The 23,256-nt window shown below is 33.7% G+C and overlaps 1 protein-coding gene across 2 annotated transcripts in view; it reads right to left on the bottom strand.

The window, feature by feature from the left end:
- The window catches only part of LOC113511938 (5'-3' exoribonuclease 1), a 30,748-nt gene extending 8,494 nt beyond the window's left edge, over positions 1-22,254 (bottom strand). The window contains exons 1-27 of one of the 2 annotated variants that reach the window (XM_031913611.2): positions 21,907-22,254; positions 21,567-21,793; positions 20,538-20,590; positions 19,956-20,116; positions 19,288-19,452; positions 18,118-18,400; positions 17,452-17,612; positions 16,850-16,954; positions 15,940-15,991; positions 15,319-15,400; positions 14,355-14,547; positions 13,442-13,615; positions 13,150-13,261; positions 12,281-12,459; positions 11,704-11,873; positions 10,767-10,913; positions 9,950-10,017; positions 9,441-9,652; positions 8,908-9,037; positions 7,680-7,807; positions 5,543-5,724; positions 4,214-4,412; positions 3,303-3,562; positions 2,149-2,301; positions 1,572-1,641; positions 687-761; positions 202-272 (exon numbers count right to left, since the gene is read on the bottom strand). In XM_031913611.2, coding sequence (XP_031769471.1) covers positions 202-272; positions 687-761; positions 1,572-1,641; positions 2,149-2,301; positions 3,303-3,562; positions 4,214-4,412; positions 5,543-5,724; positions 7,680-7,807; positions 8,908-9,037; positions 9,441-9,652; positions 9,950-10,017; positions 10,767-10,913; positions 11,704-11,873; positions 12,281-12,459; positions 13,150-13,261; positions 13,442-13,615; positions 14,355-14,547; positions 15,319-15,400; positions 15,940-15,991; positions 16,850-16,954; positions 17,452-17,612; positions 18,118-18,400; positions 19,288-19,452; positions 19,956-20,116; positions 20,538-20,590; positions 21,567-21,793; positions 21,907-21,981 — 3,887 coding nt within the window. In that variant the 5' untranslated portion in view covers positions 21,982-22,254. The remainder of the gene's footprint in view (positions 1-201; positions 273-686; positions 762-1,571; positions 1,642-2,148; positions 2,302-3,302; positions 3,563-4,213; positions 4,413-5,542; positions 5,725-7,679; positions 7,808-8,907; positions 9,038-9,440; positions 9,653-9,949; positions 10,018-10,766; positions 10,914-11,703; positions 11,874-12,280; positions 12,460-13,149; positions 13,262-13,441; positions 13,616-14,354; positions 14,548-15,318; positions 15,401-15,939; positions 15,992-16,849; positions 16,955-17,451; positions 17,613-18,117; positions 18,401-19,287; positions 19,453-19,955; positions 20,117-20,537; positions 20,591-21,566; positions 21,794-21,906) is intronic. The other variant, XM_026895666.3, reaches the window with a different exon arrangement.
- Positions 22,255-23,256: the final 1,002 nt, after the last annotated feature.

Below are 23,256 nucleotides of genomic sequence, written 5' to 3'. Positions count from 1 at the left end.
ATGGGACCAATCTGTAAGCATATTCTTTTGGACAAAAATAAAATTTTCCGAATCGGTTTTGCAATTAACGAAGTTATAAGGTAACAAACAAAGAAATATATAAGCGAATTGAGAATCTACTTCTTTTTAAAGTCGGTCGAAAATACTTGTAAACATTTCATTTTAAAAAAAAACATTCAAAAATGGATGAAACAAACATACCTTTGTGGCGGCGCTGGTTGCACATGGTTTTCATTTTTCATTCTCCAATTATCATCCGTAGTATTTTGTGGCTGTGAGATTAATGAAACATTTATTTTTTATAAACTGTTACCAGAGGGAGACTTTGTACAAAAGTCGATTGCTTGGGTGCCTCTGTCCCATTCGTGTTTCTACCGTGAAGCAGTTGTGTTTGCATGGCTGTGTTTCGATTTGAAGGGTGGGATATGGCGTGAATTTACTGGGTATTGAGGAATAACACCTGAGTCCTTAGGAATGGCAACGCATGGGGGGGTATCATGGGCGAAACAGTATACTCTGTTATGTTCATGGTACTGCTCATGTCTATAGGCGACGGTTACCACTTTCCATCAGGTGGACTGTCAGATTGTTTGCCATTCTACGTTGTATAAAAAAAAACATTGCTTAGTAAAGCACACATTTCTTTCTATTTTACATACTAACTGCTGAGATAGTTTTAATAATACCTTTTTGTCCTTTCGTACTTCAGGGCTATTCTCGCTTATTTTCAACAAACTTCTCAATAGGTGTGTAGCGTTGTCCTGTCATAGACAAAAGAGTATTTAGCATCACTATGAGTAAATGTTTTGTATATAGTTTTAGTTGGAGGAATAATGCATCAATTATTTTTATTTATTTATTTACATTTTATTGCACCAAGTAAAAAGAGAAATAACAAATACAGTAAATATTAATGAGAAGTGATACAAAAGACGGCCTTATCGCTAAGCAATCTCTTCCAGACAACCTTTGGGTAGAGGACATTGAGAAAAAGACAAAGGGTAGGTGGCGCATTATTATCATATACAAACATATATACATACATACATACACATACATATATAATATATACACAATTAAATACATACATAACATACACATACTTAACAGCACACATACAACAGAACTTAGTACTAACATACAATTAGTACTCAAACTTTGTAATAGTAGGTAGTGGTTGATTAACCACTTAAGCATCTTGAACGAGACCCTCTCGCGCATCAAATGTGTTCCGATTTGCGCTATCCCGATCACCACGACGGTTACCACTTTCCATCAGGTGGGCCGTCAGCTGTTTGCCATTCTAAGTTGTATAAAAAAAAACCTCTCGCCATTTATAAATATTATGTTTACATTTTTATTTGGAGCGATACCTTATCGCCCGTTTGTATTTCATACAGGTTAGTGTATATTTATTGTATGCTCGTTCGAATTTAGTGCGTGCGCCAGTGCGTCAGTTGACCCCATTTCACAGAAAAACCTTCGTATTATGTGGTTAATAAAGCATATTTTGATTAAGTTAATATATTGATTAGGTAACTTAGTGATAGAACTGTATTATAGATGCTTACTAGCGATTGGCTATTCTCCACCTTTGCAGTTGCAGCCGGAGTGACGTTACGAGCGATGTCGCCGGGTGGACTGCGGAAATATTTACACAATTAACAAATGATACTTTGTTCTTCGATGTATGTAAAACAAAATGCAAAAACATATGTAAAACGTGCGTGGACGGAATGGCGGTAGGAGATATCAATCTTCGACCATTAGCCATCAGGCTAATATAAAAGGTTGTAGAACTTCTGGTAATAATAGTAGTCAATCTTCTAGTACTGGACTGTCAATATACTAATGGTAGTAGAATTAAACAAAATAACTATAATGAACTAACCAGGAATGTATATACTTAACTTTATATATGCACACTTTATGATTATTGAAATAATGTTCTGATAGTAAGTAACATTCTACTTTCTTATACAGAATATAATAAAGGAAAAAAAAAAAACAATAAATAAGTTTCCTCAAAAAAAAAGTACATAGAATTCCAAAAAATTATGTTCTTCACATAAATTTTTTATTTTTTTTATTTTTATTAATACCTTTTTTAGTAATGATAAATGGGATAAATGGGAATAAAATAATTACCTATAGCTGGCGAACGCGGAGTGATGTCCGTCTTCCTTCCGCAGCAGGTTGGGCGTGTGATTGAGAGACACTTCGTCACGTTTCATATTCGCACTTTTTGCGACACGCAACTTACGCCCGTACGATATGTTCAACAGGGCGGTTGATTGCATTCTGTACAAGTTATACACATAATTAAGTATGTTTCATTTACTATATAATACATATATACGTATGATAATAGCTGATTCGACAAACGTTTTGCCCTCAGTTGCTATCAACTGGAATTAATTTTTTTTTAGGGTACGATACATCCTATCATTCAAGCCGAATCAAACAATATACAGTGAACGCTCTATATAAGCAACTTCTCTATAATCAACATCATTTATATTTTATTTATTCTACTCAGCTTCGTTAATAAAAGAAATAAGTAAAAATATTTTCCAGACAGTAAGTATTTTTATACTCCTTTTTTCCCTTATAAGCAAATTTTTCCAATAAGATTTTTTTTTATTGAAAGTGTTAAGGTTAAGTTAATGTTTAGACAAAGGAATAAAATACTCGTCTGGCCAGACTGCTACTGAAGATATTTGCTTACAAATACAAACAACGCAACACGTCTATATATAGTCACAAAAATTGATGTAAAAAGTTGTTAACACAGCACACGTGGGGTGTGCCATGTTAACAACTTTTTACAACGCAAACAATATATAAATGGATGGGTTACATCATAACTTAGTATATAGAATACTTTAAGTAATCTATATAGAATCAAATACAGTGGTACCTCGTTATACAAGTGCCTTAATATACGAGTGTTTTGAGATACGACCCTAAAATGTGGGGTGGACGTTGGTGTCTAACAGTTTCTCCCAGTTTAGACTAACACTTAACAAAAACAACTGAGGTGTTTTTTTGGGTGTATGGATTAATGACATTTCAATTAATTTCAATGGGGAAAATTGCTTTGAGATACGAGAAATTTGACATACGACCAAGATTACGGAACGAATTAAACTCGTATGTCGAGGTACCACTGTATACATTTAATATAATGAACTTACATTTGTCGCTTTCAATAATTACTTCGATTATAAATATCCACTATCTATTAATACAGTATTAGTGACACTTAATTAGTATAATTTTACTGTAAAAATGCGACGCACCTGTAAAACCTGGGTTCGTCGAAGAGTTCCTCGGTCATACCACCGGGGAAGGGCTCGTCGAACATGACGAGGTAGCTGGGCTCGGCGTTGAGGCGGTCGGACAGGCGCACGGTGTTGGTGTGGGCGGCGGGGTGCACGCCCACCACGGTGCCCGTCGCGCCGCGCTTCACCGCCATCCGGGGGCTCACGCACACCACGCGGTCCAGCAGCTGGAAGTCCGCCGAGGGGTCCGGCTGGATGTTGCCCTCGTGTAACTCCGGCTGAGGATAAACAAGCCAATTTCGTAAAGACATATTTTTTAAATGCTTTTAAACAGTACTGGGAATAAGCCTTGTGATCGGCCACGAGGCATTCCCAGTATTGGATGATAGCCTACTATGTCCGATAGCTTGTTTTCTTTTTTAAACATAATTGTTGCTTATATCATGGACAACCAAGGGGAGAAGGGATTGTTAGTAATATAGTCTAATAGCCCCATTGCTAGCAATATAGCCCCTCTCAGGTCGACCTCCACGCGGTTCTCTCTGGAAACCATCATGGTTATTTTTTGTCGAATTCATCATGGTAGGCCAACTGACCAGCCTTCATCTTCATCTGTCATCTATCACTGGTTCTCCGTCGGTATATACCGATAGTGCGGACGAGGTTACTATTTCATTATCACCCATTATAAAAAAAAAGAAACTACGGCTGAGGTTAAACCAGCCTATTTCATAAAGACTTCATATTTTTCAAATACTGACAAAATGCAACATAAAACTCATAATTCCATAATTAAATACAATAAGTTTATTTTTATTGCCATATATATTATTGCAATGTCGTATTAATTTATCACATTGCCTTTGGAACGGAACGCAACATTCAATTTTAATATTTTTATAATACTTGATAATGGGGTAGTTAATTACCTTATAGAGCAGGCTCCATTTAACATGCAGCGTAACGCGCTTCTCTGCAGCGGAGAGGCGGCTTAGTTGCGTTTGTAGCTCTTCGTGCAGCGCTTTCATTTCGGTTGGCTCCAGCGATTCCGAGCCGCACTCACGTCGCGCCGCCGATGCATGAGGTTGTTGTTTTATCCATGCTGCTACCTCTTGCGGTTTCTTGTTACTGTATAGATCGTTATCGTAAATAGAAGTACCATAACTATGACTTTATAATAGATCCCTTTTAGACTGGTGAAAATGAATGATAAATCCGGCTACGGTATTATTACTAGTTTACGCTGGCAGGGTACTAGAAAGGGAGGATTAGTAAAGAAAAGCAGGTCAGTGGACCTATAGGAACATATCCACTAAGAATTTTCAACCAAGAATTAATCACGATCGTTTCTAGGTGAAACCATGTAAAAGCCAACCCTATAGGGTATACAACTAACATTGGAACTATTAGTTTCCTAGATAACTAACAATCCTTTACATTGTTAGACAGCCTATTTTTAGAATTAAAATTAACACAAGCTTATTATAAAAAAATATTTATTAAAATTAACACAAGATTAGCTTAACACATAGCTTGTGTATGTGTTTTAATTCTAAAAATGAGAATAAAAAGGGCATAGGTATTATTATTATTCACTAGTACACTGCTAATTTACACCGATAGCATAGGCGGGGTTGCAATTTCATTATAACTTCTGTTTAAAAACAGCTTTTATTGTCTGTAGATCTTATTTGATTTATTTATTAGTACAAATATGTGTACATGGCGGACTTAATGCTAAAAGCATTCTCTCCCAGTCAACCATAAGGAAGTGTCAGAATACTTAAATGCGGTACTAGTAATTATTGATATACATACATACTAAAATTACATATATAAACGAATAAATACATATAAATAACAAATATACTTACACATATATGATATATACTATATTATACACGAAATTGAGAATAATATAAAGTACTATAATAAGTTATAGTTTTTGTCAAGACAAATCAAACGACTCCAAATACGACGGAGTAATTGACATACGAATTCCTATGGTTACCTTCCATCTTCTTCATCACAGTAACTTGAACTTACATAAGTATGTAAAATTTTAGCCTAATTGAACACCAGTAACATTTAAAAAATAGATTAAAAATTTTTAACTGAAAGACTTATATATTACAGCAAGTTAAACAAAAGCTTATAATAATAAACTATATTCAAGACATACTCTTTGATCGGTCTATCTCTTTAAAGATTAAATAGTTCGATACGACCAGTATAAATAACCCAGAAACATCACATACCCAATTTCGCCAGGCCAGAGGTCCCCCTCGAAGAAGATGTCACGTCCAAGTGTCATGGCGAGCCGGTTGAACAGTTCGGGAAAGTTCTGCGCGTACGATTTGACCAGTTCGATGCACCGGTCCGAGTACAACCAAGCGTTCGTCACCTTGCAGCGCCGCGTGAAACCGGTTACCTCCTGGTTCTGTAAGATTAAAGAACTGTTTAAAAGTAATCAAAAAATATTATACGGTATAGGCAGCAGAGTCCCTCTATAAACAATCAAAGCCCAACTGCGGTTACAAACCCCCATGCCAAGCGTGGCAACTACTGGCAAACCCCCCAAGGGGGAGGCCTATGTTCAGCAGCGGACAATTAATGGCTCATAGATAAATTATTTCTTCACCATTACAAGCACATAATTCATGAATTTATAAGCGAAAAAAAAATTGTTGGTCGTTTTGTGTGTCTCTACGGTGTAAAGTCCAACCAACTTCAGCGTTAAACTGCAGAGTACCCGTAGCGCTAATTTTCTTCTGGTGCCTTGTAAAAAAATGAAAATTAACTCCGAACTCCTAATAATTTTCCTAACTTTTCCTAACCTCTTATGTAATCTTGTGTAAAATTAAAAGTGTATGAAGTGTAGTTATATGTATATTATAAATTACAGTGAATCGGGATTTCAAGTAAGTAATATTCAAACAAAGTACAATAATAATAATATTCCATATAATATAGCATTCTTCTTTTCATTTAAGAGTTTCCTCTTGTCGGTGCAACTAAGGAATCTCAACCTCAGGAATGGCAACACTTGGACGTATCATGGGCGAAACAGTATACTCTGTTATGTCCATGGTACTGCTCATGTCTATAGGCGACGTTTACCACTTTCCATCAGGTGGGCTGTCAGCTTGTTGCCATTCTAAGTCGTATAAAAAAAAAAGATAATGACTATTTATAATGATTATGACAATCATAATACATTAGCACATCAATATTGCGAACCACGTTACAACATACAAAAGACAGGCATGCAAATATAGGAAATAAAAAAATAGAGTGGGATGCCAAGAAAATGTGATACATTGCCAAGTGTGTATTTGCATTGTGCATGCAAATACGTAATGCAAGCAAAGGTAACTAGTGGAGGAAATATGATTGCGCCATAGGTATTCATGACCTTGAACGAGAATGCAATAAAAATGAAAATTTGAAATAACAATAGAATGGCGTCATTGAGCCAAAAAAATAGGTGATGTAATTTGCCTAACAAAATATAGGTCTATAGTTAGACCAGCAGTCGGCAACAAGCAGTCCGTGGGCCGCATGTGGCCCATGTCTTATATTGTAAACTAGTGGCCCGTCCTGGCGTCGCACGGGTGGACATTTTACATTTTAAAAAGTGGCCATTAGGTTGCACACGCGACAGAAGCTTAAAAATGGAGGAACTTCTCCAGTTTTCCCAACATTTCCCTTCACTTCTCTGTTCCTATTGATCGTAGCGTGATTAAAAGTATACTACAACCTGCCCAGTAGTATGAAGAATAATTGTTCCAAGTTTCGTTAAAATCTGTCGAGTAGTTTTTGTTTCTATAACGAACATACTGACAGACAGATAAAAATTTTACTGATTGCATTTTTGGCATCAGTATCGATCACTAATCACTGATAAGTTATTTTGGAAATATATTTCATGTACAGAATTGACCTCTCTACAGATTTATTAAGAATATATAGATGAAAGTCTATTAACTAAAATTTTACGTTTATAAGATTTTCTTTTTTATGAATCTTTTTAAATACATTTAATTGTCTTCTTTGAAATTCACATGAAGGTTCATAATTATTTCATGTAATAATCATGCAATTTTTGTAGAAAAAAAATTCCAGTTATACTTGTCTATGGTCAGGGAGAAAGGGATTGTTAGTAATGGAGACTGAGAATCCCATGCTAGTAATATACCCAACCAGGTCGAGCTCCTCACGGTTCCCTCTGAAAACTATAATGGTTAATTCCTGATGAATTCATCATGAACTAACTGGCCTGTTTTCATTTTCATCTATCACCCTTCACTGGTGCTCCGCCGGCGTATCCCGTAGGCGGGGTCACCATACCATTTTCATCCATCAAAAAAAAAATGGTCTATGGTCGTACAGTACCTTTTTGTTGAATTTGAGGTTTAGTCCAATGTTAATCTTGTTCATAGTCTCTGTGGGCAAGTCATTCCGCTCGCCGGTCACCACCAGTACAGTGCCCGTGATGCGTGACAACATTTGTGTCGATATGCCTGCATTATCAATATGAACATATGTTTTATTCAATGTAAGTAAAAAATATAAAAGTGTAATTAATACAAGGATCGTAAATATGGAATCGTTGGCATTTTTTTAAGGAAGTCTGCTATTGAATGGTTTGTTTTTTTATGCAACATAGAATGGCAAACAAGCTGACGGCCCACCTGATGGAAAGTGGTAACCGTCGCTTATAGACATGAGCAGTACCATGGACTTAATTTACAGTTTTCGTGGTCAAGAAAAATCAACAACAATCCCCTTTTTCACAAAAAGTCAGACATCTCAGAAACCTATTTTAGCTATTAAACTGTTTTGTCTCTTTTTTTTAATTAAATTTTCAATTTGAGAGAAAGTGACAAAACAGTGAAATGATTAAAATAATTTTTTAGGTTTTAATTTTTATGAATAAGGGGGCAAGTAATTAAGTCTAGTTTATTATGTCAATGTCAGACATATAAAGTGGTTTCCAGTTCGAGAGAATACTCCATGAATTACAAAACTTTTTTTTTCATATAAATAGAAATTATTAAGAAATACTATGATATCGAGTTGCACTGACGGGCTATAATGTATTGGAGTGCAGTTAATGTAATACAGTATAGTGCAGTGTGATGTAGTGTAGTGCAGTGCAGTTGATATAGTACAATATAATATAATGTGTAGTGCAGTGTAGTGTAATGTATTGTAGTATAGTGCAGTGCAGTGCAGTTGAGTTCAGTGTAGTTTCTTTTAATGGATAATTAATAATGGAATGGTAACCCCACCCGCGCTATCGGTATACACCGGCGGGGCACCAGTGAAGGATGAAAGGTGAGGATGAAGTAGGTCAGTTAGCTCATCGTGACGAATTCAACAAGAATTGTTCATGATGGTTTCCAGTGGGAACCACGTGGAGGTCGACCTAATAAGGCATATTGTTAGCAATGGGGCTGTCAAACTCCATTGCTGACAATCTTTTTTCCCCCCAGATCAGTGTAGTATAGTGAAGTACAGTGCAGTGCAATACCGTGTAGTGTAGTGGTGTATAGTGTAGTATAGTGTAGTGTAGTGTAGTGTGTAGTGTAGTGTAGTGCGCAGTGCGTATGGCGGGTACCGCAGGCGGCGGCGGCGTGGTGCGCGGCGCGGTAGGGCGCGGCGGCGGCGGGCAGCGCCGGCGCGGGCTCGGCGCGCTCCTGCACCTGCACCTTGATGCGGCCGCTGCGGATCGACTCCGAGTCTATCACCTGGGGGCAACGACACTCTCCTTACTGTCCACGAACAATTACACCTACATCAGCCTATTCACACACAGGTACATACTTAAATCACTGTAGGAATAAATTTTCAAAAACAATTGTGACTATTAATCTTAACGGATTCATAAATTTTCAGTACTCATGAATGTGAAATGGTGGAAAGAGTTGATTCGATCAATGATAAAATTGTAGGAACAATGGAATCTGTTGTAAAAGGTACAAAATATCACGTGATTAATATTTTTTATGGGCTAAAATGAAATAGTAACTGCGCCAGCGGTATCAGTACATGCTGGCGGGGCACAAACGAGAGGTGATTGTCTATGAATGACGATGAAGAAGATCAGCTAGTCCAAAAATTTTGAGAATAAGCTTTATAATGAACACGTACTGTGGCCAAGCATCCATAGTACTGTCCAGGGGTGAGGAGGAAAACCGTATCCCCGGAAGGATAAGCCTCCTGCGGCGTGCGGTAGCGGGTGGGCGCACCGTGGAGGTCGACCGCGGCGCGTACCACGGCTTGCAATGCGTAACCGCACGGCACCTGGCACCATTCTGGCTCTATCGCTATCTGGCTGTTGTCCTGAATCAGATATTTGAAACCTGGAAGAATAATACGCTATTAATGGCGCTTTCAAGAAAAATACAATTGCCCTTCTCCATTTAAAATTTGCTTTGTAGAGATCACTTTAGTGACAAAATCGCTTTTATATCTTGATTTATATTTACAAGGTAATATTAAGATATTTAGAATCAACAGTAAAAAGTATATTGTGGGAGAAATATCGCAGTTTTGTGGTAAACATGGTTTGTGAAATATAAAAAAAAAACTTGATTGAATATATAAAATCATGAAACATTCGATGTTCATTACTGAAAAGTTAATAAATATAAACTTACCCCTAAGATTAACTGCATGTATAATAATTTTCACTTCTCCCAATTCAATACCAAGTCGATTCAAATTGCTGAAAATAAATAAATAGTTATTAATTTAAATATTAATGTTACTATTAACTTTATAGTTTCGAATATTTAATTAGTATAGGGAGAATCACTTATTTCTAATAAAAATAAAATGTCGCGCGTCGATGCTGTATGCGTTGTGATGCATATGTGCAAGACAACAACATCTGAAAAATTCGTCCATAATTCAATTCGTGGCATTCTATAAAAATGGTGTAAAGAGAGCCTTTTTCAGGGTCGGCGACAAAAAGCCTGGTAATGCAGGCATTCACAGATTATGGTACCCGTTACTTACAATGTGGGCCGGATGCTTATTTGCCACCCTTGCTTGTTGCGCTAAATTAGAATACTGATTTACATGGTCGCAGCCGCGGGATACAGCTAGTCATTCATAATTATTTTAACATGTTTTAAATAATGTTTATATTATTTAGTGTCACAAAAAGAACTAGAAGTTCACATAATTACAGTGATACTCATAGTTAGGTGATACCAGGGCCGTGCCTGACGGGCGTTCATTGCGCGCACCGCACGCAGGCGGCCGAAATTAAGAGGCGGCCAAATCGTTACAAGTTGTTTACTGGGCCGATTTCGGTTAACCAAAAACTGATTTTTTCCCGGTTTGATGCCCTGTGTATAATAATAAACATTAAAAATTAAAGTAGTTTTTTTTAATGTTATCCTGGGGGCGGCCATACAGACTGGCACGCAGGCGGCCATATACCCAGGCACGGCCCTGGGTGATACTCACTGTTCGATGATGGTGGACCGCTCGGATATCCACTGAGTACGCAGGTTGCCGGTGTTCGGTTCCGTGGTATAATTCGGCGCGCCCACATTATTGTTCCGTTTGTCCACGTAGTGCAATCGTTTGGACTCATTGGATACCGCTATTACTCTATAAATAGAAGATTAATCAATAAAATATTTACTGATAATTTTAATGTGTATAAGTCATAATAGACTAGATAACCTGCTTGCATCCTCATCTTTCATCTCTCACTGGTGCCCCGCCAGCATATACGAGTAAAAAAAATACTTATCATAGTGAAGAATACTGAAGCGGTGTCTACTAGTTAGCGGAATAAAATAGGTGTGTACTTAACGCTATTTATTTCCAGACAGGAGACTGCAATAAAAATATGTACCCACACAAAAAGCAATATAAAAATAAGTATGAAACTACCTCCATACATTACACATAGATCGCACATGTTGAGTGAAATACTTACCGAAAATACATATTAATTATGATATCGATGTTATATTTTTACGTAGTTTTTTTTATGCAACTTAGAATGCCAAACAAACTGACGGTCCACCTGATGGAAAGTGGTAACCGTCGCCTATAGACATGAGCAGTACCATGGATATAACAGAGTATACTGTTTCGCCCATGATACATTCCATGTGTTACCATTTCTGAGGATTCAGGTGTCATTCCTGTACCGTGTAAATTCACTGCCATATCCCACCCTTCAAACCAAAATATAACCATGCAAACACAAGTGCTTCATGGTAAAAACAGGAATGGGACAGAGGTGCCCAAGCAAATGATTGTTGTACAGTCTCCGTCTGGTATGTTTATGTCTAGTTTGTAAGAATACCTTTAAGAATCTTTTAAAATTATTATCAAATAAAATAATCTTTTTTTTATTATATATATTATAACGTTTTAGAACACTTACTTTGCCCGCGTGAGATGAGGCCAACCAACCCATATTACTTTGCCCAAGTACTCCTTTGCCACTACTTCTAAGGACTCTTCAAGAGGCTTTTCTGGTGTTAGCTCAATCATCATGTTTTCATTTCGGGATGGCTGATCGAATACTTTCACTTTGCACTTTTTAAGAGATGCCTGAAAAAAAAATTATAATATTTTTTTTTTGTGAAAAACTAAATACTTGTAGGAATAAATTATACTATTATAACTGATTATAAATATATCGACATTTAGGGTCTGTATACATCAGAATTTCCTTCGCGTCTCGCTTGTAATTTAACAAGTCAGAAACAGATCAGTATATTGCAGTGTAAATAACTGTAACTAAGTTACTTATTGTAAATTACAAAATTTTTATATATAACCAATAATAATGCTCTTGGCCTATATACAGCCTTACAAGGCTTACAAAAGAAAAAATCTATTTCATAATTTAAGAACTATTAAAAGAAAATAAAGAGATAAAAGAAAGTAGTAATGCAGCCTACATTTTTTTTGTAATTTTTTTTTATATATTAGCAATAGATCATGGACAACCGCACCTTATACTTGAGGTGCCTCATGGTGGGGAACCCTGGAAACAGCAGGTCTCTCCTGGCGTTGGGCAGCATGCCACGCCGCAGTTGGTCTTCCGGCACGGCCAACTCATGCCGCCAAACACACCGCTCGCTCGCGTGATTATTGGTCACGCGCGGGAAGTACTTGGGCGCTTCTGCTACTCCTGAATAAACAAGTATACCTGTACAACACTTGCTTCAATAGCATTGCACTTACTAATTGTACGATATTATTCTCCATTTAGTTATTTACTTTACACTTAACTTGTTTCATCATCATCATCATCATATTCTTTAACTGTCCACTGCTGAACTTAGGACTCCTCCATGGGGGTATATTTCCAGTAGTTTCCCCGCTTGGCAGACGGATTGGCAACCGCAATTAAGCTTTGGAGATGTTTTAGAGGGTTGCTGCTGTTCATCACTCGAGCTCTCTTAGTAGACTCTTACAATACTCACGGAAAAAGAAGGTGTGGCCCATTCTATGCCGGGACCTCACGGCAAACTTAACTTGCTTAATTATATTGAATAACATATATAAATAACTAAATATACTTAACCTGTACGCATTTATAGCACAAAAGTATTTATAAATATCGCATAAGCAAAACCTCATATTTCTTAGTTGCTGTTATCATGAGAAATACTTCAAGTAAAATCTATATAAATGATGAAAAACCTAAATTTCAATTAGTGAAAGACATTAGTCTGCTTACCCCTATTTATTATATATTTATTTGTTTAAGTGCATGCATAAACTATACATGCACTTAAACAAATAAATATCTTAAGATTTTAAAGTACCAACCAGTTTGCTGCAATAAAAGTAAATCTTGAGAAGAATGATAGATTACCTAGACTTTCAGGTGTCCAGTTATAGACGAGCATAGGTCCATGTGAATTCCGTTTCAGCTCTTCATCCGTCAGCCGTTGATAGCAGGGCGCCATGGCCGACAACAAATTTGTCTAAAATTAATAAAGACTAGTTACTTGAATGTTTAAATGCATCTTTTTTTTTTTTTAATGAATGTAGTGCCATGTACAAAATTGACCGACTAAAACCGTCTTCCCGCCTTTTCTATTCATAGTCATTCGAAATTCAAAAATCCAACATTCTAAATTTAAAGGTCGTGAAATGCATGTTACCTCGTCGATAAATGGTATGAGCACGACCGCCTCCCAGTCATTGCGCTTCCCGTTAAGATCGGTTTCAAAGTTGAGCGGGTAGTAGTGTACGATGGGCGAGTCTTCGTCCGTCATGAGATCGTGGAACGGCGTCGGAAGCAAGTGCTTACTAGCCGCCGGCAATACTGCTAATAACTAAAAGAAAAAAAAACTTTTTATACAACTTGGAACAATACTATGGACTGTATATTCTAGTTATCTTTATCTGTCTTTATGACGAATTGAAAAACAATAGCTTAATACAACAAAGAAGTTGACGGTCTCTGGATTAGAGTGATAACCATCGGCTTCTGGGGGAAAGGGATTGTCAGTAATGGGGTCAAATAACCCCATTACTAAAAATATACTCTGTCAGGTCAACCACCACGTGGTCCCCGGACGTTGGAAACCATCATGGTTAATTCTATTTGAATTTGTCAGGATGAGCTAACTGACTTGCTTTCATCCTCATCTCTCATTTCTCACTCGTGCCACGGCAGTGTATACCGATAGCGCAGGCGGGATTACCATACCATTATCACTCAATAAAAAAAAACCATAGCCTTTTAAATATATAAAAATTCAATGGCGTGATGTTCGTTTACGTTAATCTTCAGAACCATATGTTCATGTACCATGTAAAAACTACAAAACAGGTTATGATGATATTGTAAATGGTATGGCGATAACTCAGTATTTAGTCAACATTCTATACGTATTTTTACTCAGACAAGATGTCTCATACCGATAAGAACATTCACAGTAAATTTTAGTGCATTTTTACATTATAATAGATAGCTAACAAAAATCTCGTACTATTTATCTCTTATAAATCTATCAATATATTAAATCTATTTTTTTTGTTGAAGTAACATATTCTAAATGTGCAATTTACCTGTTCAAAAGGTTTGAAAGGCTCTCCCAATTCGAATTCAATCTTCAAGTCCTTAAATCCCTTAATATCTGATATATAGGGCGCATAGTGATGTGGATAGTACCAACACCAGGATGGGCAGCCCTTGTAATAGTAAAACAAGTTCCACTGTATTGCCCTTACATAGCCCTCGGCTTGGTCTGCTAAAACTTCACTGTAATTAACATGTTTTAGTTAAATTTTTTTTCATAAAAATTTAATAAGAGGGATTTTCAACTTATAATCTCTGAATTTTCATACTATTTGGATTATTTAAAAAATATGTTATATATTATTATTATAATTTAAACAATCATTTGTTCAGCCAAACGAGAATAGTCTTCATAAAATACTATGTTCTCACATCACATTTGTTGCAGGAGCGTAAAAAATAAGGGTGATTCGATGTAAACCATTTACCCTAGCTTGAATTATATTTTCTCCCAGATAAGAAATATACTAATACCCAAAAAATAGATACATGTACACCCTTTTAAATAAAAAGAAATTATTACTGGCTAGTTAATTAGACCTTTTATAATTACACAGCTCGCCATCGACAAGGAATTCATCCTCATACGATTGAACTTAAATAGTCACATACAGTGCGGTTTCAAAGGAGTTTCCTCCAGCGAACGCTAAGGCTGTGGAATGAGCCCCTCCCTGACGAGTTTTTGCCTAGAGACTACAGTATGAAGTTCTTTAAAAAGGATGTATTAAGGTTTTTTCAGGGGTTCATGTACGTGACAGCCCTAGTGTTGCAGTCATTCATAAGGTACAGTTAGCATTTACGATAAAACAGGTTTTTAAGCTGGTTTGCCACATTTATAAAAAAAAAAAATTGCAAGTATACAATATACAATAGCAAATATTATTATTACAAAATAAATAATAATTATTATAAAATATTTGATTCATAGATATTTTAAGGTAACAATGAACTTACTCTGTAACTTTGGAGTAGTCTAACTTATTCATATAATAATCCCGTTTGTGTAATCTGAATTCTGTTTCCATATTGGCTTCCTCTGTGAAAGAACAGGAATAATTAGGTTATATTAATAAAATATATGAAAACAATACCCAAAAATAGTAGACACTATACTAACTAAAATGAACACTGTCTCTAAATATTACATAAACCGCTGAATAAAAATAGTTTTTTTTTTATACAACTTAGAATGGCAAACAAGCTGACGGCCCACCTGATGGAAAGTGGTAACCGTCGCCTATAGACATGAGCAGCACCATGGACATAACAGAGTATACTGTTTCGCCCATGCGTTGCCATTCCTGAGGACTCACGTGTTATTCCTCTGTACCCTGTAAATTTACGCCATATCCCACCCTTCAAACCGAAAAACAGCCATGCAAACACAACTGCTTCACGGTTGAAACACGAATGTGACAGAGGTCAAGCAATCGACTTTTGTACAAAGTCTCCCTCTGGTAATGTAATGTTACCATCATTGTCATTAATATCAACATTAGTTTTCCACAAAATATTTTTATAATGTTTTATTGTTTGTCAAATATTACGGTAGTAATAAATCACAGTGAACAATACCATCACTTGTTTCTTCATATTCGTCTTCTTCACATTCTTCCTCGTCTATGAACTGAAAATAAATATTAATATTATTCAATTTACATTACTCCTGGCTTGAAACAAAAACAAAAAAAAAAAACAACCAGTAGATTATGCATCGCTACAATATAGAAGTGTATTATGTGTTTACTAAAATTTTCTTTCATTTAGATAGATAGATACTCTTTATTGTTTCCTCCAAAAGATTACAGTAGTTAATTTATTATAGATATAAACAATTACAAGAAATGATTACACTGAGCAAACAATAACCGGCCTAATAGATGAAAGCGATCTCTTACGAATAGTAATTATAAACAGTTTTATTTGTGTTTAGATATATTTTCTTTGACATAATGTTTTAACCCTTCTTTGCATGATTTTTTTATTGGTAAAATAAATCAAGGTGATATAATTCATGTTCAAAATTAAAGGAAAAACGGTTATAAAAATCAATTAGACAAATATGTTTTTTTTTTACTGCAATGCACATTAAAAAGGTATCCAGACACGATCAAGTTTAATTGTTCTTTTTTATAATTTTATGGCATTCAGTGTTATGATGGAATTTTCCACCATTATGCAAAGAAGGGTTAAAAAAGACAGAATGACAATAACAAATACTACAACATTTTTTAAATATTTTCTAAAATTCATTTTTATTTTATGACTAGCTTTTACACGTGTTTTCGTCCACGCGATCGAAATATGTTCATTGACAGGGATAAAAAGTAACCTATATCATTTTCCATTCTATATGATTTATATGTACTAAATTTCAGTGATTGGTTTGGCCATTAAGGTGCTATGGATGTAATAATCAAACTCGCTTTCACATTTATAATATTAGTAAGTATTATCAATGGAAACTAATAAAAATTCCACTTACCATGTCCTCCGTAGCATTGATTAGTGCTTGTAATTCATCATCGGGCTTATTTGATTTTATATCTTCAATATTCACATTAAATGTCTCGTCATTGTTAGGTTTATACTGGAATGTTTATAAAATACATTACTAATAGTTTGAAGCATAGATGTATAACATAGATAAAAACGAGACAAGAAAATGATTGCACTAGTATGTTTTGTATATGTGTTTAATTATAAACGTGGCAGATCTATATTTGTATGGAATTGAAGTTGCAATAATTCTCGTATTTGATATAATTTAAATTTCGATTCGGGGAGGTTCTGAACTTTATTTGGATGAAATTTGATATTTTTTTCTACCAATTCTTGTACAAAATATTTCTGATTATTCTAGAATATTGTGTTTAAAATTATAAATATTTACAGTGTAATTATATGAAAAATATGCAATTTTGTAATTTATTACACTTTTTATTTTAAGTAAACAGTTCAGGTATATATTGTTATAATATCAGTATAGATAAATTTGAAAATTGAGAGGTTTAAACTAGAATTTGCTTTAAGATAAGCAAGCCATAGAGAAAACAATTTATTTGACATCAAACAATTGTCTCTTACCTCTCGTCTCTCCATAGCATTGGGCCTCCTGCCTGTTTTGCCCTCGAAATATTTTAAATCTGTATATACATCCTGAAACTTCTCCTTGTCGATTTTAGCTAACTCCTGCATGAATATCTCGAACCTTCCTAAATTCAAGTCACCTGCTTCATTAATGTAGCCTGAAATATAGAAAACAATTATATTTTAAAATTAACTTTTGTTTGTATAAATGATTGGAATATTTTTTATCAATGTTGAAATTTATATGTAAATATATATATTGTAATTTTTTTTATATAAAATTAGTCTTAAACTTATATAGAAAACTCTATTTTTTTTATCTAAAAGGATATATATATAGATTGGTTCCATATAAATTTTTAAAACTTGGTTCAGGAGTTTAGTTTTTAAATAAAAATATGCCTGGTGCCACAATTAAAGTCAGTATTTTTTTTCGTGGAACACTATTTTAAATTATTAAGTCAGACCTTTAGAAAGACAACTGTAAAAACTATGTATATTAGCTTTTGTGTGAAGCTGGAACAAACATACAAAGTGACGGACAAAATAAAAAAAAAAATGTTTCGGCTTTTATTAAAAAAAATCTTAAATACTCCACATGTACAGAAATTGTGTACTTACAAATTTTTATCATTTTCTAAAATTTATAAGTAAGATAGTTACCATCTAAAGTCGGCAATACGGTCATGTACGTTTTGTACAAGAGGGGCAACGCATCATTACTTATATGCATGTGAGGTAGATGCGGTATAAAGTCATTTCCCACTAAGAAACCCATCAATACCCAGTCATCCACAATTTTCTCTATATCATACTCAAAAGGTAGATTATTTTTAATCGATATAAATTCTTGTTCTAGATATTCCCTAAGTAGTGACAGATGGAGAAGATAGAAGTTCGTCTCTTCAGGACTAGTAGCTCGTTGTGTGGTTTTACCGAATTTTACCTGAAAGAAATAATTATTACTGACATTCAATACTTTTTTTTTATTTTATAATCAAAATATCAACTTAAAAAATTCTTCAATCTCTGCCTAATGTTTAATTTAATACATTTCTTTTATATTTCGCTCTCAAAAACACAGTATAGCTCAAATAAAGGATAAAAAATATTGTCAGTTTCGAAAAATTTATAAACAATGACCATCACTGTTGGTACAGTCATTTAATACATTTTCTAATTTCAACACAATCCAAGCATTTATATTAATGAGTAAGTCCACCTAAGGGTTTTAAATATATAGCATGTTAATTAACATTATCCATTCCTTGGTGTTATCATCATCACCATGTCAGTCTTTAACCGTCCACTGCTGAACATAAGTCTCCTCCATAAGGAGGGTTTTGCCAGTAGTTGCCACGCTTGGCAAGCAAATTGGCAACCAGAAAGGTTTTTAAGGCTATTAAAAGCTGTTATAGTATTCATTAAGAGGACCTTAATTATTTTATTAATTATTATTTTTTTGATTTCGCTTCACTTCTTTTTATTAATTTTTGGTAATATTATATAAAAAAAATCTGCAAGATTTTTTTAAGACTCAATTAATGAATACTAGCGCTAGTTTTAAGAAATGGGTTATTGTAGTTATCATACTGCATACTATATGAATGTATTTACGAAAAACTAAGTATTTAGAAATATCCATTAATTGTCTAGTACCTAATGTTTAATAGTAGCAGTAAAGTCTGTTTAGTTTGAAATATTTGGCGATCTTTTTTATAACCAAGAGTGTTTATTTAAATATTATGAGTATATCAGTATAAATAACGAAGTTAATGATAAAGAAACTTTAAGTTATTTCTACAAGTATATTCTACCAAACTAAATAATTACCTCCTCTCTTAAGAGAGCGAAGTGTGGCTCGTGAGTGCACATGCCTAACATGATAAGATCAGCATCTAGTCCGTACAGGCAATGCCGAGTGTTCGGATCATAGTCGGGCTGCGAGCGTGCCCATCGAATGTAATCCATGATCTTATGTTCACCTTCTCCTGGTGTCTGAAATAAGTATTATCATATTTTATATGAATAATAATATGAATATACAATTGTAGATTCTAAATTACTATATACATATATATGTTACACATTTCAGGAGGCTCAAGCTAAACATTCCTACCATCAGATCTTTCTTTGCCCACCATTTTGGTGCATTTGCATTTCCGTCAATGTACTATAAAATTAACAAAGTGTGACCAGTGATAGTCCAGGTTCACATATTATGAAACACAAATTAAATAATTATCTTTTATCACTATGTTACGAGGCAACTGAGAAACTGTGGTCTGGAAAGTAATAACATACAGTACACAATCTTTCAAATGGATTACACAACACACATTCACACATACTCATGAACATTCCCACATTCATTTACTTAACTTCACTTCTCTTAAGGGCAAATATTATTAGTGTTTTATAATTGCCTATGTATTTATATTGTTGATTATAAGTTCTATTTAAAACAGAATATAGTTTACAAATAATTCACAAATTCTCACCTCATGCCCAGATAGAATAACTTTAACTTTGGACCAGAGTGGATCCGTAGACATCTTGTGTTTAACAAAATATTTGAGCTGCTCATGTAGACGGACCATAAATGCTGTACCCGGTGTGATACAGTTGCTATCAAAGCGCTTCTCCGTTGGCAAGACCTCACCTTAAAATATGCAGACTCATATTAATAATTATTATCCATATTATACTATTTCTCAACATGTTTGTACTCGTATGCATGTCTGTACATAGAATATGTGAACAATAAAAATGTTTATTGGCTATTCATAAAGTAACACTTTAGAAGAGTATATCTGCCCTTAGTGTCTCTGTACATTTATACTTGGTAAAAATGCTATGCATGAATTAAGAATAATTTTGCTAATGCATTCAATTTGAATTACTATACTTAATAATGATAATAATAAATATTAATTAACAAAATGCATTTAAAAAAACAGCAGTTATAAGTTCTTGCAGGAGACAAATAACTACAATTATGGTAACAATAGAAATTTTTTTTTTACTTATTATAAATCCATATTTAAGAATGCAATGTAAACATATAGAAACATGAAACTTACCTTTAGCAATAGCTTCTTCTTCTAATTTTTCCGCCTCACGGGCAGACCTAAACCTGCAGGATGAAATTAATTAGTAAATAGATAAGAAAGAAACAAACAACACCATACAAAGATAGTGTAATGAAATATGAATCACATTATTCCGTTAAACAAATAAATATTCATATCATATTTATTATATTATTTCTATAATATATTCATATTTAGTTTTATTTACTAAGATTTATCAAAACACAAATTCATACCTTTTTCTATTTTTTAATTTTAGAGATAAGTTTATAAAAATGGTGCCTCAGAATCGACCCTATTTCATTACCATACTATATATAAATTGTCATAATCATCATTTCTTATTAAAATGAATTATAATCTAAGAATTTATATAACGAAATTATATCAATGATTATTTTATTTAACAACAACTTCAAAGATACACAAGAGTGTAAGTTGAGACTGTGTCGCAAAGCGCTAAACATCTCCTAATACTACTTCCAGGTGAAGTTGAAACAATTGTTGGAAATTATAAAACACAGAAAGTTTATTCTCCCGCATTTAAAAAAACAATTTATAAAGATTAACATAAGCTTTAAAAATTATTTTGTATGTATTACATTTTGTAACTACAGCAAACAGTTTTAACTGATTATAAACAATGAAGCCTACACAATAGATATATGTGTATAAAACTGTTAACAGTGTAAATTGATATCATACAAAAAATGTTTTCAAGTTTGACTTATAGCTTAAAAAAAAAAGAACTTACACAAAAAAAAAGTTGAAAAATACCTTAATTACTAAAGAAAATTTACATTGTTCAACATGATAACAATAAAAATAATAGCAGCTGTAAATATTCATATAAAGGATATGTTTATCTTTAAAAGAAATTAAGCATAAGTATCAATTTTATTAGTCCAAAAATTACATTGAAATATCCAGCAAGTAATATTCAGTGTTTTACATATACACATGAATGCATATTACTAGAAATATGTAGCATTTTTTTAATATAATAATTTTATAACATACCTTCTACCTCTCTGTTGATTCATCTTCGCTCTTGGAGCTACTCCATCGATAGCCATAAAGAACAATTTCTTGGGTTTGATAATTTGAAATAATGTTCCAAGATAATGGAATATGTCCTTAAATATCTTCTCCTCGGTGATACGAAAGTGAGGGTTCGAGTCATCAGGGTGAGAGCAATTGTGAATGATCCCATTCATGTCTAAATACATATTGTCGAAATCTGGTATCTATAAAAAAATATGTTATAAATTAGCATTTGCACATTTTTAATTTTGTGCACATGAAATTTAATAAACTAGTACAATGCATTTTCAATATGTTAATTCCATAAGATAAATACCTGATATTGCTTCACCAATTCATTAAGACAGGGATATCTTTCACTAGTATATCTAAAGAACTTCGGAACACCCATTTTATTTTGATAATTTACGAATTATTTACAGAAATATAGAGCACAGTATAGGTTTCTTGATTAAAGACCCAAAACCTACAATAACCTCGACGGCCAACTAAAACTTTTGCATTATTATATTAAGAATACGTAATTATTGTGTTTAGATGGATTTTATTACTTCCACGTTGCCGTGGCTATGTAAGAATTTGAAATTTAATCCAATATGAATTTTTTCCAACAACCTACATTATTGAAATTGTCGAAACGTAAATTAAATAAACAGTACTGCCAATATGGTAAAACTCTATGTCATTTAGTGTTTGATCAGCCGAATTCAAAAAAGAGCTGTAAAAGTAAATTATATCTGGCTAAATTAACAAATAAATAATGCCTTTACACTATTGGATATAATAAAATAGTGAAGTAGGTTAACAGTTTTTAATAAAATTGCTTATTTTTTTATTATTCCTATTAATATAATAAAATTATAACTCAAAGATATCTGTCCGTAGAGGATACTTAAAAAAATTGTCATGAAGGATCTTAATAAAAGCATTAGAAGCAAAAATAATTAATTTTAGAATTTTTGTCTGTCTTTCTGTCTGTTTGTTTTGACATCACGCAAAAACTACTGTACCAGATTGGCTGCGGTTTTATAGTAGTGTCCCTGAAATTCTAACTTATCTGGTGTTTATCTTGATACATCATTTAAACAAAATTACCTGCTTTCATAATCGTAATCTACGCGTATGAAGTTACAAGCACAAGATAATTCCATTATTATACTAAACTAAACATTATATATATAATTATTAAAATAGAACGGAATAAATAATAAATTACTATACTAAATAAAATAATTTATCTAAGTTGTCTACTTTACATTTTTAAAAACTCTATGTTTTTACGCTGTAGATATGTAAATAAAAAACAATGAGAAAAAAAAAAATACGAAATGATATTTTGTCCGTTATATTCATATATAACAGACACAAAGTTAATATATATAAAACGGTAACTTGTAAGTCATTAAAGCTATTGACAGTTTAATACAAATTGAAGGCAACGAAACAATAAAACTTCATTCAAACTATCTTAGTAGGCAACGAAATTTAACAGCAAGCAAGTCATTTTAGAAATAAAAGTCTACAGTTGAGGTACAGATACATTAATCTGCAAAATAATTCACATCTACATTATTGACGTAGTTAGAATTAGTATGTACCAATAATTATAATTAAAAATACAAAATTATTAAGAACCCCGTTACCTCTGTAATAAAATGCGAACTCG

The sequence above is a fragment of the Galleria mellonella genome, unplaced genomic scaffold (assembly GCF_026898425.1).
Source record: "Galleria mellonella isolate WM207_F2 unplaced genomic scaffold, CSIRO_AGI_GalMel_v1 utg213, whole genome shotgun sequence".
Lineage (NCBI taxonomy): Eukaryota > Metazoa > Arthropoda > Insecta > Lepidoptera > Pyralidae > Galleria > Galleria mellonella.
The sequence above is the reverse complement of the archived record's forward strand: the minus strand, read 5'-3'. Positions and strand labels throughout refer to the sequence as shown.